The 14,458-nt window shown below is 39.8% G+C and overlaps 1 protein-coding gene across 1 annotated transcript in view; it reads right to left on the reverse strand.

Moving 5' to 3' along the window:
* Positions 1–10,453: 10,453 nt before the first annotated feature.
* LOC118827063 (zinc finger protein 850-like) overlaps positions 10,454–14,458 on the reverse strand; it is a 47,873-nt gene continuing 43,868 nt past the window's right edge. Inside the window, exon 4 of the mRNA XM_036598277.1 lies at positions 10,454–11,735. Within this exon, the coding sequence (XP_036454170.1) occupies positions 10,907–11,735 (829 nt within the window). The 3' untranslated portion in view covers positions 10,454–10,906. The remainder of the gene's footprint in view (positions 11,736–14,458) is intronic.

The raw sequence follows: 14,458 nt of genomic DNA on the forward strand, positions 1-14,458 counted from the left end.
GCATAGTATGCAAAGCAAAACCCTTCCTCTCTCCCAAAGCCATACAGGAAGATTGGGCTGGAATGACAACAGTGATGCACTGGTCCACTGTGCAGTTTTGTTGCACAAATATCATCTACATGGTAAGATTATCAGAAAGAAACTGTAGCTGTGATCTCATCACACGTCAATATCTGAAATTATATCTGAAGTACACTATATTGCCAAAAGTATTCGTCCGTCTGCCTTCACACGCATATGTACTTGAGTGACATCCCATTCTTAATCCATAGGGTTTAATATGATGTCAGCCCACCCTTAGCAGCTATAACAGCTTCAACTCTTCTGGAAAGGCTTTCCACGAGGTTTAGGAGTGTGTTTATGGGAATTTTTGACCATTCTTCCAGAAGCGCATTTGTGAGGTCAGACACTGATGTTGGACGAGAAGGCCTGGCTCGCAGTCTCCCCTCTAAATCATCCCAAAGGTGTTCTATCGGGTTGAGGTCAGATCCATGTCTTTATGGACCTTGCATTATGCACTGGTATGCAGTCATGCTGGAACAGGAAGGGGCCATCCCCAAACTGTTCCCACAAAGTTGGGAGCATGAAATTGTCCAAAATCCCTTTGTCTGCTGAAGCATTACGAGTTCCTTTCACTGGAAATAAGGGGCCGAGCCCAACTCCTGAAAAACATCCCCACACCATAATCCCCCCTCCACCAAACTTTACACTTGGCACAATGCAGTCAGACAAGTACTGTTCTCCTGGCAACCGCCAAACCCAGACTCGTCCATCGGATTGCCAGATGGAGAAGCGTGATTCGTTACTCCAGAGAACACGTCTCCACTGCTGTACAGTCCAGTGGCGGCACTTTACACCACTGCATTCAGCGCTTTGCATTGCATTGTAAGGCTTGGATGCAGCTGCTCAGCCATGGAAACCCATTCCATGAAGCTCTCTATGCTGTTCTTGAGCTAATCTGAAGGCCACATGAAGTTTGGAGGTCTGTAGCATTTGACTCTGCAGAAAGTTGGTGACCTCTGTGCACTATGCGCCTCAGGATCCACTGACCCCCCCCCTGTCATTTTACGTGGTCTACCACTTCGTGGCTGAGTTGCTGTCGTTCCCAATCATTTCCATTTTGTTATAATACCACTGACAGTTGACTGTGGAATATTTAGTAGCAAGGAAATTTCACGACTGGACTTGCACAGGTGGCATCCTATCACGATACCATGCTGGAATTCACTGAGCTCCTGAGAGTGACCCATTCTTTCACAAATGTTTGTAGAAGCAGTCTCCATGCCTAGGTGCTTGGTTTTATACACCTGTGGCCATGGAAGTGATGGGAGCTCATGAATTCAATGATTTGGATGGGTGAGTGAATACCTTTGGCAATATAGTGTATATATCTGAGTCAAGTGCTGTGGTCTAATGAAAAAGACTGAACTCTATGATCTATGGCTTTCAGTCAATGACTACGATCACTATTGACTGAAAGCATGTCCAAACCTTTGCACACACACTGTTTGTTTTTCCCTCTAATGTATTAAATTTGGCAAATAAACAGTAACACTACATTTAAACTTGTAGAAAATCAACAAAACATGTAATTTGACCAGAGTGCCTAAACTTTTACATATGACTGTATAGAAAACATTCTGAGAAAGTTATGGAAGATGGAAAAAAGTGTTTAAACATGAAATGTTTATTCCTAATGAGTCCTTTGGCCTATTATCCTTTCTGTGGTGTTGCTAATTAGGCTGAAGCCCATAAAGGTCTGTAACTGGCTGCATGAGGGCGACCTTGCACAATAAATCTTAGCCTCACATTTAAATCAAAATGGACTTTTGTACAGTTAATAATTGACTGCAGAGTGTTGATGTTTGTCTTTTTTTAAAAAAGCATTGTAGAGGCTGCAATATTAAAAGGTAAAGTTCCTTCATGATAATCTCATACCAGGTTGGGGTTGGGGGATGAACTATTTTGCCCAAATACACAAGCTCAGCAATCAGCTGCTTAGAGATCTTAGCTTGGCTATGAAGCCAGTTAAACAAGCTTTTGAACAATTTGGTAATACAACTCACTGACCAAACTCATTTAAAAAAAATAGACTTTTCCTCATCCAAGAAGCAATTATTTATGAGTGATTGATAATGCTAACTAAAATTAGTCAGTTAGTTGCCAGTTAGCTAAATTATCATCTTCGAGAATTATCCATCTTACTAGCAGATGTTAGTCAGCTATATAACTAATGTCCAGGTTTTATCTGTCTTTCCAGTTCAGTAGAATACTTTTTGGTATTTCGTTTAGCGTTTAAAATGTTCGGGTATTTTTAATGAGATGTTCCATTAAATTCCACTGATTTTTCAATTTCCCTGTAAACAAAGTCATTCGGAGTGTTTTGAAGCGAGATGGTTCATTGCAGAGAAAAACTTACTGACTCTGATTTCTTTACAGTGGTGGTGATAGGAACCCACAACATAAATATAACCATTTTATTTACGATCCCAAACCACCACTGAACCCTGAATAACCTCTGAATAACTTTGTTTACATCTTATTTAATTAAAATAAATTACGCAGAAATTTATAATTTAAAATAATTATGGAACCATGGGAATTCCCCTTTAAGGATTGCTACAGTGGGGCAGATGGGGATGCCAAAGCCAAGGATCTCAAATAACTTGCCCATAATCTATGACCAGAAATTATGTATATGAAGACAAAGATAGTGTATGTATTTCCAGTTGAGCTCACATTATTGTTATATTTTACAGTCCATTTTTCAATTGTAAATAATTGTGTGCTGTCCTTAGACACTAAAAGTTTACATATTCTTGATAACGTTTCAAATTTCATCAGAGGAACAGTTATTGAGTGTTGTGTGAATGACAGCAGCAAGGATGCATGGTCCCTGGCATGGTATTTCTGAGTTGGGGGCTCAGAAGAGGGATGCACAATAATATCAAAATCATATCCGTATCAGCCAATATTTGCTCTTTTTGGCTTGAAAGACCAGAGTGCTAATAGAGCTTGAATACTGAGTGCACCAGACTACCAGCTGTGCTTGTGATGTCACATATACAGCACATTGGTGTTTTGTAGCTTCTGCTTGGTTTGACTAATCAACAGGCAGTTTTCAAACTTGTGTTAGATTTTCACATTTAAGACTTGTTGCGGCAACATCGTTAATAAATGTATTCTATAATAAAAACTGCAGCTCTTGCAATTTGAAAATTGTACTCTTTCTGTTTATCTTTCAGCTGTAGCGTACACACAGGTTGTACTTTTATGGTGAGACAACCAACTATATTTAATAAGAATAACAACAATAATAAAAATAATAATAATAATAATAATTATTATTATTATTATTATTGTTATATTTTATATAGCTCTTTTCATGCCGGTGGCAGCTTAAAGTGCTTTACAGACAGGGAATAAAATAGTTACAAGAGATTATAAGTATTAATTTAGAATAAGAAAATGACACAGATCAAAATGATAAATACCACGAGACATAGTTTTTAATTAAACACTAAATTAAAGAGATAATTATTTAGATGCTTTTTAAAAGTGAGTACTGAGCTTGACTGTCTTATAAAAGGTGGAATTGAGTTGCACAGTTTAGAACATAATAACAAAGAGTCTCTCCATGTTTTCTGTATTTTACAGAAGGTATTGGTGGAATCTAAGATCACACTTTGGAACATGAACAGACACTCTGTGATGTAAGTAGGTGCTAGGTCATTTAGAGCCTTAAACACTAGTAGCAGACCTTTAAAATATATCCTGAACGATACAGGTAGCCAGCGCAGTTCTTTCAAAATGGGAGTGAAATGATCTCTCTTTTTTGTTTTTGTTAGGATCCGTGCTGCCGCGTTTTGTACAAGTTGTAAGGGATGTATTGTTTTCTTAGGAAGTCCAGTAAGAAGAGCATTACAGTAATCAACTCATGCATGAACATGTTACATCCAGGATAAAACAGCTCAGTATCAAAAGTTGCATCAAGATCTACTAAAACCAGAAGGATTTTGTGCATCAGTACTTAGTCATTCATAATGTGAATCAATGCTGTCTCTGTGCTATGGTTAGAACGAAAACCTGACTTCATATAACTTGATTGATATTAGATACGCATTTAATTATTTGAACACAAATTCTCTAAAACTTCACTTAAAAAAGTGAAATAGGTCTAAAATTAATTTACTATGGAAGGATCCATGCTACTCTTTTTTTAGCGGTGGCTTCACCAAGGCAATTTTAAAAGTGTTTGAAAAAACACCTGTTGACAGAGAACAATTTACAATAGTTAAACCATCACTGTGAACACAATCAAAAACCATCTTAAGGAATGAAGTAGAAACAGGGTCAAGATCACAAGTGGACGAACCTAGTTTGATTACAACAGTTCAGTAAGTTCCTGATAATTGATAACAGAGAATAACATCATTACTGATGTAGATGGCTTATCGGGAACATAAAAGGAGCTTGATTCAGCTGGCTGAGCTATGCACTGTCTTATCAGGTCTATTTTATTTTGAAAATGAATTGCGAACTCTTTGCAAATTTAAGGAGATAAATCACCCTGAGACGCACTAGCAGAAAGGCTGGGGTTAATTAGTCTGTCTGTGGTGGAAAAAAGGATTTTGGTATTATCTTTATGTCTATTAATTACACTAGAGAGGTATGACTGTCTGGATATTTTCATAGCATTATTAAAGATTGAGATCTGCTCTTTGTGAAAATCATAATGCACCTGCAGTTATTTGGCTGTTAACATCATATGAATGCAGCTCAGGTCACAGGGAGACACAGGAAAGTAAGGGAGACAGAGAGAGAGTGAGCAGAACGAGAAAGAAAAGTAAATGGGAAAGAAAGAGCTAGATAAGATTTTTTCTTACCTGCTAATTGTTAGACTTCATTTATTAGTTTGGTTGTTATGAGTTAACTGTTAGCATGTTTCATATTGTACTTTGGTCAATACAGCACTTGAATTATAAGCTTTTCTTTGGCTAAAACAGGCTGAAAGGAGAGCTTCTGGCAGCTTGTCTGAACATTATTTTCCTGGACATCATATTCCTACCAATGGGCTATCATAACCCCCACAAGTAGGCGCTGGTGTGCATCTTTAGGTAACCAAGGAAAACTTGATGTGTTGATAAACCATGCCATATTTGTAAATAAGGAACTTGGTGTTATTACTATTATTTATATTAACTAATGTGTCCAGCATTTTTGAGAGTGAACTTCTGTTGTCAGTTACTGTGTAACTAAAGACAGATTCTTTGAATGTGCAAACACACTTGGTCAACACAGAATAACTGCCTGATGGGTTGATTAGGATAAATACAGAGGCATCAAATCTTGCATTAATACCACAATCAAAACATTGCTATTCATTCAACACAAACTAACATACACACACACCACCTTATGCACCTACCCATTAGCAAAGCTTGATCCAATTCTATGCTGAAAGTCGGTTCCTGAATCTGAAAACCTCAGCCTCTGGATCTGTGTCTGGAGAAAATAGAAATCATGTGAGGCAGGCATTGAAAAATTCCACTGAGGAACTGTTTCTTTTTTTTTTTAACAGTCTGAGCCAACCAATCTCTGTAGCATTTTAAACTCAGAAAATACTGAAAAATCAAACTAAATCTTGATCTTAGAATCAAAATTGCATCAGACCTGAAAACACATATTACACTACTAAAGCAAAAAGAGCTTAAAACCTCAATTAAGAAGGCCAAAGAGGAGTACAAGTCCAAGCTGGAAAACAAACTAGAGCTGAATAACACTTGTGATGTCTGAAGAGGCCTTAAAAGACCTCACGGCTTCAACCAACGCAGCCCTATTCCAGCATATGGAAAGCGTGAATGAGCTGTTTTTATCAGCTGGAAAAGCACAGCTGCAATTTTTGTAATAGTCATGATTTAAGAAAGAAAACATTATTTTTAGCTGTCTGGTGACTAAACAAGTGGCCAACAACAGTGCTAAACTCTTTAGTTTCTCAACAACGTCAACTCGGTTCGGTAGGTCACTGCTGTCACTCCTACCACATCCATGTCAGAGCAGATCACAGTATTCAGACTCCAGCTAGCAACGACTGGATTTCTCTATGCTATGGTAGTAGTTTAAGGGGTGAACCGCAGTATATCTGACGTTCGCTGTGTAAAAGCATTATCTGCAGTGTGAATCTCTCACACCAGTCACAGAGTCCTCCTTTACCCATTTTACCCGATTTTCTCCAATTCCACCCGCTAGTTAGGACTCCCCCAATCACACGATGCTATCAACGCTAGGAGGGTGAAGGCTAACACAGGCTTCCTCCGAGACCTGTGAAGCCAACCACCGCTTCTTTTCGAGCTGCCGCTCACGCAACGTCACTGGACAGCCGAACGCGCTCGGAGGAAAGCGCCAACCGCCAGATCTGTTACGTCAGCTAACAGACGCCTGCGCTGACTAGCATCGCGCTGAGTGATGCGGGGGAGAAGGAGGGGCCATCCCACCCACCCAGAGAGAGCGAGGCCAATTGTGCTCTCTCGGACTCCCGGCTACGGATGGCTGTAGCATCACCAGGGATCGAACTCGCGATCTCCTGATGATAGGGCCAACGCTTAGACGGTTGCGCCACTCGGGAGCCCTGAGTCCTCCTTTTAGGTATGTTTAAACTGAAAGCGGTGATTTTGTGTCTTGTTTGATCTACCGTATCATCAATCCACCGTGTTTTGCCGGAGCGCTGCTTCAAGTTAGCCAGCAGCTAAAAACAGCTAGCCTGGAAAGACAGCGCTCTCCCGCTCTCCAATGCCTCACAGCTTCCTCAGTTTACTTTCGAACATGAACCCACTTCTTTCTTTCACTTTCGTTGCTCGAGAATGCACTAATACTAAAATATGACGGTTTGGCGCTGTAACACGGCGCTGCAGACGTGATTTAACACCGCTAAAGTTGTTAGGATGCATGGAAAGAGGTGAGTTCACTGTAGGACAGTATAGTTACACCACTGACCTCCTCACTCACACTCGGTCACAGGAGAACAGATCCCCAGTCGCTCTGCTCAAACAGGGACTGTATAACTCCGCGTTTCAGCTGTTGCTAAAGTATATTTGGCGACCCTTTTTTTTTACTCGTGGCCCCCTCCCTCTCTAATCAAGTCGAAAAATTCGGAAGTGCGCCCTCTCCTGGCGACAGCAGAGTAGTATCGCTTTCCTTGCAGTAGAAAGCGCCACCAGGGCTTTCGCTAAAACGTGGAAGTGTGAGAATGGTGCATATCGAACATTTATCGAACCTGTCTTATCGCTCTATTGAGGAAAAGTTATATCGCGATACTTATCGTTATCGTTTTATCGCCCAGCCCTATCCACAGCCTCACCTTCCTCCACCACAGCCATTCACACCTGTGACCATCAGCAACCACTGTCTGCAATGGACGCCTCTCACCTACCCCCCACAACTGGAATGTCCAGTGATAATACATTCACTGCTAATCAGGTGAAGATTGAACTGAAAAAACGCAAAGCAGCGGGACCTGATGTCATTGAACCCAGGGTGCTGAAACTGTGTGCGGAGCAGCTGTGTGGAATTCTTCAGCACATATTCAATCTGAGCTGCAGCCTGAAGAGAGTCCCATTTATGTGGAAAACATCTTGTGTGGTTCCTGTCCCCAAGAAAAGGCAACCGACAGCACCATATGATTATCGACATCCCACTTAATGAAGACACGCTAGCTCATCTGAGACCTCTGGTCAGAACAGCTCTCGACCCTCTGCAGTTTGCAAACCAGGATGGCATTGGAGTGGATGATGCAGTTTTCTCCCTGCTGGACAGAACGTACTCTCACCTGGACACATTAGGCAGCACTGTGAGGATCATGTTTTTCTATTTCTCCAGTGCATTAAACACCATACAGCCTGTGCTGTTAGGGGAGAAGCTACGGCTGATGCAGGTGGATGAATCCATCATCTCATGGATAATGGACTATCTGACTAGATGACCCCAGTATGTGTGACTCCAGGGCTGTGTCTCAGACATGGCTGTGTGCAGAGTTGTGGCACCCCAGGGGACTGTGTTAGCTCCATTCCTGTTCAACCTGTACACCTCTGACTTCAGGTACAACACAGAGTCAGGTCATCTGCAGAAATTCTCGGATGACATGGCCATTGTGGGGTGCATGAGGAATGGACAGGAAGAGGAATACAGGAAGCTGGTCAAGCACTTTGTTGACTGGTGTAAGCTGAACCAGCTGCAGCTAAACATCAGTAAGACTAAGGAGATGGTGCTGGACTTTAAGAAGTCCAAACCTGCCTTGTCACCAGTCACCATTGATGGAGTTGATGTGGAGGTGGTCGGGACCTACAAATATCTGGGTGTGCACTTGGACAACAAGCTGGACTGGAGCTGTAACACTCTGACTGCGTACAAGAAAGGCCAAAGCCGTCTCTACTTCCTGAGGAGGCAGAGGTCTTTTGGTGTGTGCACTAAGCTCCGATGGACATTCTACCAGTCTGTTGTAGCGAGTGCTTTATTCTATGCTGTTGTATGCTAATAAAGATATAAATGTGAAACATAATACAAAATGATCATGATCCGTTTGAATGATCAGCATAAATAATCAGTAAGGAGTTTCAGTCATAAATGCAGCTCTGACCATTATAAGGACATTCCAACACAATGCTTAATCAAAATTTGACTACATCAAAAATGAACTAAGGTATCCTAGCACAAATATATAAAGGATTAACAGCTATTCATGCTATTGCATGTAAACCATCCAAACCCCTGCCCCCTGCTGTTGCCACAACAATGGCCCTTTTGACTACAATAAATAAAGCATCTTTTTTAGTCCCAGTCCTGGAGACCTCACACTATATACAATTTCATGCTTTCTTTTATCTAGCACACCTCATTCACAAAAATATGTAGTGCATGTGGTCTCCATGATTGAGATGGGAAGCACTTCAACTACACTATAAAGCTCCTAATGGCTCAAACACACTACACCCATCTCTAAACAGACCTTAAACACCGACCACAGACACTCCTACCAGCTCTTAATCTACCAACCATTGACCAACAACCCCCACCCAGACATTCACAGCTCTCAGGAAGCACTTCATATTGTTCTAGAACAAACTGATCTTCTCACCACATTTGTACATAATTATACAATTATAGCCAGCTTGGTTGACATCACCATTAATCAGTCACTATTCCTACATTATTTACAGCTCCATTTCCAATACGGCATGGTTTCTTTTTGCACATTGTTTTTAAAAATGAATAATTGATACGATCTGCTTCATGTGCTCTCAAATTGACAACGTGAATCAAGTCATAAAGGATTCATCTTTACAGTTTACCTGTCAATGAGTGTGTTTACATTCACACCAATTATACAATCAATAATGAACAAGCTCATTTTATAGCATTAACACACAGAAGAACAGAACATGAGAAAAGCCAAGAATTTCAAATAGAAATGTCTTTAGAACCAATTAGCCAAAAATGGCTCAAAAGCAAAACAGCATTTTAATACAACAGACAAGAGCTTTATTAACATGAAAGCATTAATCAACTAATTTGTTTATTAATGGAGTAAGTCAGAAAAAAAATAAAGATCCACATATTCTGACCTAACAGCTCAAACTACTCAGCTCTGGTTTGAAAGAAGCTGCTTCTGTGATGTCTAGATTATTTTAAACTCATCAAATCTAATTTTCAGAACTCAAATGTGTCTCCAGCTGTTTGTCTCTGAGTGAATGAAGAACAATGAATGTTAAAGAGACAGACAGCTTCCTACCTTCAATAGTTCAGCTCTTGTTTTAATTCCTCCAACAACACTATGTTACAAAAGAAATACAAACATACATCTTCTTTAAAAATATAACATTTGAGCTGTTATATTCATATTAAAAGAACTTATTCACTATAAACAACTAACAAACAGACTTAAGCAGATTTGATTGGTTCAGGAACATAGTTGAACATAGTGTCACTGGTGAAATTTAGTCAAAGATAGTGTCCTTATGCACATCAGCAAGAGTTGCTCTCAATCAGACCCAAAGCCTTGAACATCCCCAAATGGTCACCTTTCACCCAGTTCTACAATGACAGAGATACCCAGTTCCAACACCTGAACCACAGGCTACCGCCATGTCTGGTAGCATAAATTGGAGATGGGCATAAAAGTCTGTATCTCATGTTACAACACGCTTCTCAAAGAACAATCATTCTCCAAGCATCACAAAGCACAATAGTCCTTAAAGTCTCAGAAACAGTAGTGGAAAGTTCAGGAGTTGGAGTCTGGCCTGTATGCAACTTTATGCCACATAGAACAGGCACGCGTAGGCCATATTGAGGAGAGGTCACCAGTACGCCACTTAAATAGCTTGATGTCTTGCAGTCTTTTATACGCTGGTATCTCCTTTACGTAGCCATTCAGTTCTGCACAGTACAACAAATGCTGCAGTCCTCAGGATTATATCTCTTTAATTTGTTCTTAACAAGAACACAGAATTGCTGAAATGCCAAATTACATATTTACTATAGCATACAGAATACATTTCCTGAAGATTAAAAGGGAAGTGACTTTTTCATTGTAACAAGCATTAACTAGTTAACAAAGGAGCAACAGAAAAACTCAAGGAGCAAAGCACAATGTCAAAGGGTTGTCACAACTTCCAACACTGCAATTGAAACACAAAGTACCTTAGATATACTAAACCAGAAACTAGAATATTACTGAATGTGGAGCTTGTCAATTGTTTTCCACCACACTATTAATATTATTATAAAAATGTTATTTCCTGTTATGCTCATGTAGAAGAAACAGTGTAAAACAACAAAAGTTGGATTTTCAATCTAAAACAGTTATCTGGACTTTTTTTAAACCTGGTCTGGAAGCATGATTTCCTGTAGGCTTTTACTCCCGGAATGTCTTACAATTATACTCATTACTTCCCATTCCACCGCTGCTCTTAGTGCACTTGTGTATTTTCATACTATTGGAATGCCTGAAACTCTTCCCACACTCTGAGCAATTATAAGGCTTCTCTCCTGTATGAATGAACTGGTGTTGTTGGAGTGAGTTCTTACGATTAAAACACTTCCCACACTCTGAGCACTGATACGGCTTCTCTCCGGTGTGAATGAGCTGATGTTGTTGGAGAGAGCTCTGTCGATTAAAACTCGTCCCACACTCTGAGCAGTAATACGGCTTCTCCCCTGTGTGAATGCGCTGGTGTATTTTGAGAGTATTCTGTAGAGTAAAACTTTTCCCACACTCTGAGCAGTAATACGGCTTCTCTCCTGTGTGAATGCGCTGGTGTTCTTGGAAAGAACTCTGACGATTGAAACTCTTCCCACATGCTGAGCAATAATACGGCTTCTCTCCTGTGTGAATGCGCTGGTGCGTTTTGAGATTACTTTGTACGTTAAACCTTTTCCCACACTCGGAGCAGTAATATGGTTTAGCTCCTGTGTGAATGCGCTGGTGTAGTTGGAGATAACTCTGTCGACTAAAACTCTTCCCACACTCTGAGCAGTGATACGGCTTCTCTCCTGTGTGAATGCGCTGGTGTAGTTTGAGACTACTCTTTAGAGTAAAACTCCTTCCACAATCCAAGCAGTAGTGAGTTCTCTTCTTGCCACATTTCTGTGTTTGTCTGGCAGATGTGTTGATGTGGAGGGTACCAGATGACGTTTGCTGAGTACCGGAACGTTTTCTGGATGGCATTTTTCTTAAATAAGACCTGTTTCAGCAGTTTAACATTCCTCTTTGTGGAATGTCCTAACGTGTTTACAGAAGCACATTTAAGCTGGGTATGAAAGTGCAGGAGAAGACTTGAAACAGGACATCATTCATTTCTGGAAGAAGAAAAAAGAAAATCTAAATGTTCAATGCAACAAAAGTATTCTGATCCAAATTATTAATGCCCTACTTACATCAACTGGCAGAAAGTGTAAAGAAAGAATGAATTTTCATCTAATGTGGGAAAGTCAATCACCTAATTAATCAAACTCTTCAAACAGACATAGATCACTAAAGTTGTGTCATCAGGTCAATATCAGAAACTACAGGACTAGGCTGGATTTCGCCATGGCAAAAATGCCTGCAATTATTTGAAAACCACCACCATCACATGCTGTACTTAACAAAATGATTCCAAACTCGATGCGTTTTATCCTAAGAGTCCTCCCTGCATTCTTCTCCCAATCACTGACAGTATCACTGTTAATCCTGGATCCTTTGCTGCAGGATCCTAAGGTCTTTATGGAGCCAAAATATGAAAAGTTGCAAACATGCATTTGTTACCCTCTTATTTGACTAATCAGGCCTTAATCCAAGTGATGCCTGGACAATTTCAGAGCGTAATAAGTTATGTGACCTTCATGTGACCTCTTGGGGTGCTTACACTTCACAGCCATTGTTTCTGTAAACAGCTGCCTGAGGATCTGAAAATATAGACAATTCACTAACCAAGACAAAAATATAAAATGCATCTGAATACTTCCTGCTTATAAACTTTATAAAACAAACTGATTGTATACATGCCTAGTGTGCAAAGCAAAACCCCCACCTCTCTCCCAAAGATGTACAGAAAGATTAGGCTGGAACAATCTCATCACACATGTCAATATCTGAAGTATATATCTGAATCAAGTGCTGTGGTCTAATGAAAAAGACCGAACTCTTGACTATGCTCATCATTGACTAAAAGGATGTTCAAACTTTGCACACACACACATTTTTAGTTTTTTCCTCTAATGTATTAAATTTGTCAAAAATAAACAGTAACACTGCATTTAAACTTGTAGAAAATCAACAAAACATGTCATTTGTCCAGAGGTGCCTAAACTTACATACGACCATATAGATAACATTCTGAGAAAGTCATGGGAGACGGAAAAAGTGTTTAAACATGAAATGTTTATTCCTAATGAGTCTTTTGGCCTAGTATCCCTTCTGTGTGGTGTTGTTGCTTTTTCTTTTTTTATTTAGGCTGCAGCCCATAAAGGTCTGTAACTGGCTGCATGAGGGCGACCTTGCACAATTAATCTTAGTTGTGTTGTTAATATTATATACAACCCCATTTCCAAAAAAGCTGGGATGCTGCACAAAATGTAAATAAAAATAGAAGGCAATGACATACAAATCATGTAAACCATATTTTTAAAGGAAAATACTACAAAGACAACATATCAAATGTGGATACTGAGAAGTATATATCGTTCAGCATTAATGGTGCCTTTACAAATGTTCCAGTCACCCATGCCATGTGCACTAATGCACCCCTATACCATCATGAATTCTGGCTTTTGAACTGGGCACCGATAACATGCCGAGTGGTCTTTAGTCCGGAGGACGCAGCATCCATGATTTCCAAAAAGAATTTTAAATGTTGATTCGTCAGACCACAGAACACTTTGCCTCAGTCCATTTTAAATGAGCTTGGACCCAGAGAAGGTAGCAGCATTTCTGGATCCTGTTTATGTATAGTTTCTTCTTTGCATTTTAGAGTTTTAACTTGGATTTGTGGATGCAGCAACGAACTGTTTTCAGAGACAGTGGTTTTCAGAAGTGTTCCTGAGCCCATGCAGTGATTTCCACTACAGAATCATGTTTGTTTTTAAAGCAGTGCCTCCTGAGGGACCAAAGATCATGGCCAGCCAATACTGATTTTTGGCCTTACAGAGATTTCTCCAGATTCTCTGAATCTTTTCATGTTATTATGTACTGTGGATGATGAAAAGCTAAAGTTCTTTGCCGTTTTATGTTGAAAAATTATTCTTGTAATTTTGTAAATTATTTTGTAAGTTATTCTTGAATTGCTGCACTATATGCTCGTGCAGTCTTTCACAGCATGGTGAACTCCTCCCCATCTTTACTTCTGAAAGGCTCAGCCTCTCTGGGATGCTTTTTTTATGCACAGTCATGTTACTGACTTGTTGTCAATCAACCACCAGGTGTTTTTTAGCATTACACAACTTTACCAGCCTTCTGTTGCCCCTGTCCCAACTTTTTTGAAACGTGTTCTGGTATCAAATTCAAAATGGGCAAATATTTTTCAATAAACAATAAAAAAAAAGTTTCAACTTTTGATATCTTGTCTTTTAGGGGTGTGGGAAAAAAATCGATTCTTAGATGCATCGTGATGCAGATGTGGACGATTCTGAATCAATTCACAAATGTCAAAACTTGATTTTCTAAATATTTAATTTATAACGTAATGTTGACAGAACGCAAAACGCAACATTTAATGTCCAGTATGTGTCAGTATGTGATAATGTCCTAGTAGAGGTTAAACAATATAAACGAAAACACAGACTTACTTTGCTCTGCTTTAAGCTTCAGCTATAGCCGCTTTTCTTCCAACTCCGCCAGAAAACTTTTCCTCAAAAGTTGAATAGTTCTTGTAAAATGTCTCTCAGCGTTCCGCTGTTTCACAAGGCTGAAGTCGCTTCTCACTCGCCA

This window comes from Colossoma macropomum, unplaced genomic scaffold (assembly GCF_904425465.1).
Source record: "Colossoma macropomum unplaced genomic scaffold, Colossoma_macropomum, whole genome shotgun sequence".
NCBI classification, from domain to species: Eukaryota; Metazoa; Chordata; class Actinopteri; order Characiformes; family Serrasalmidae; genus Colossoma; species Colossoma macropomum.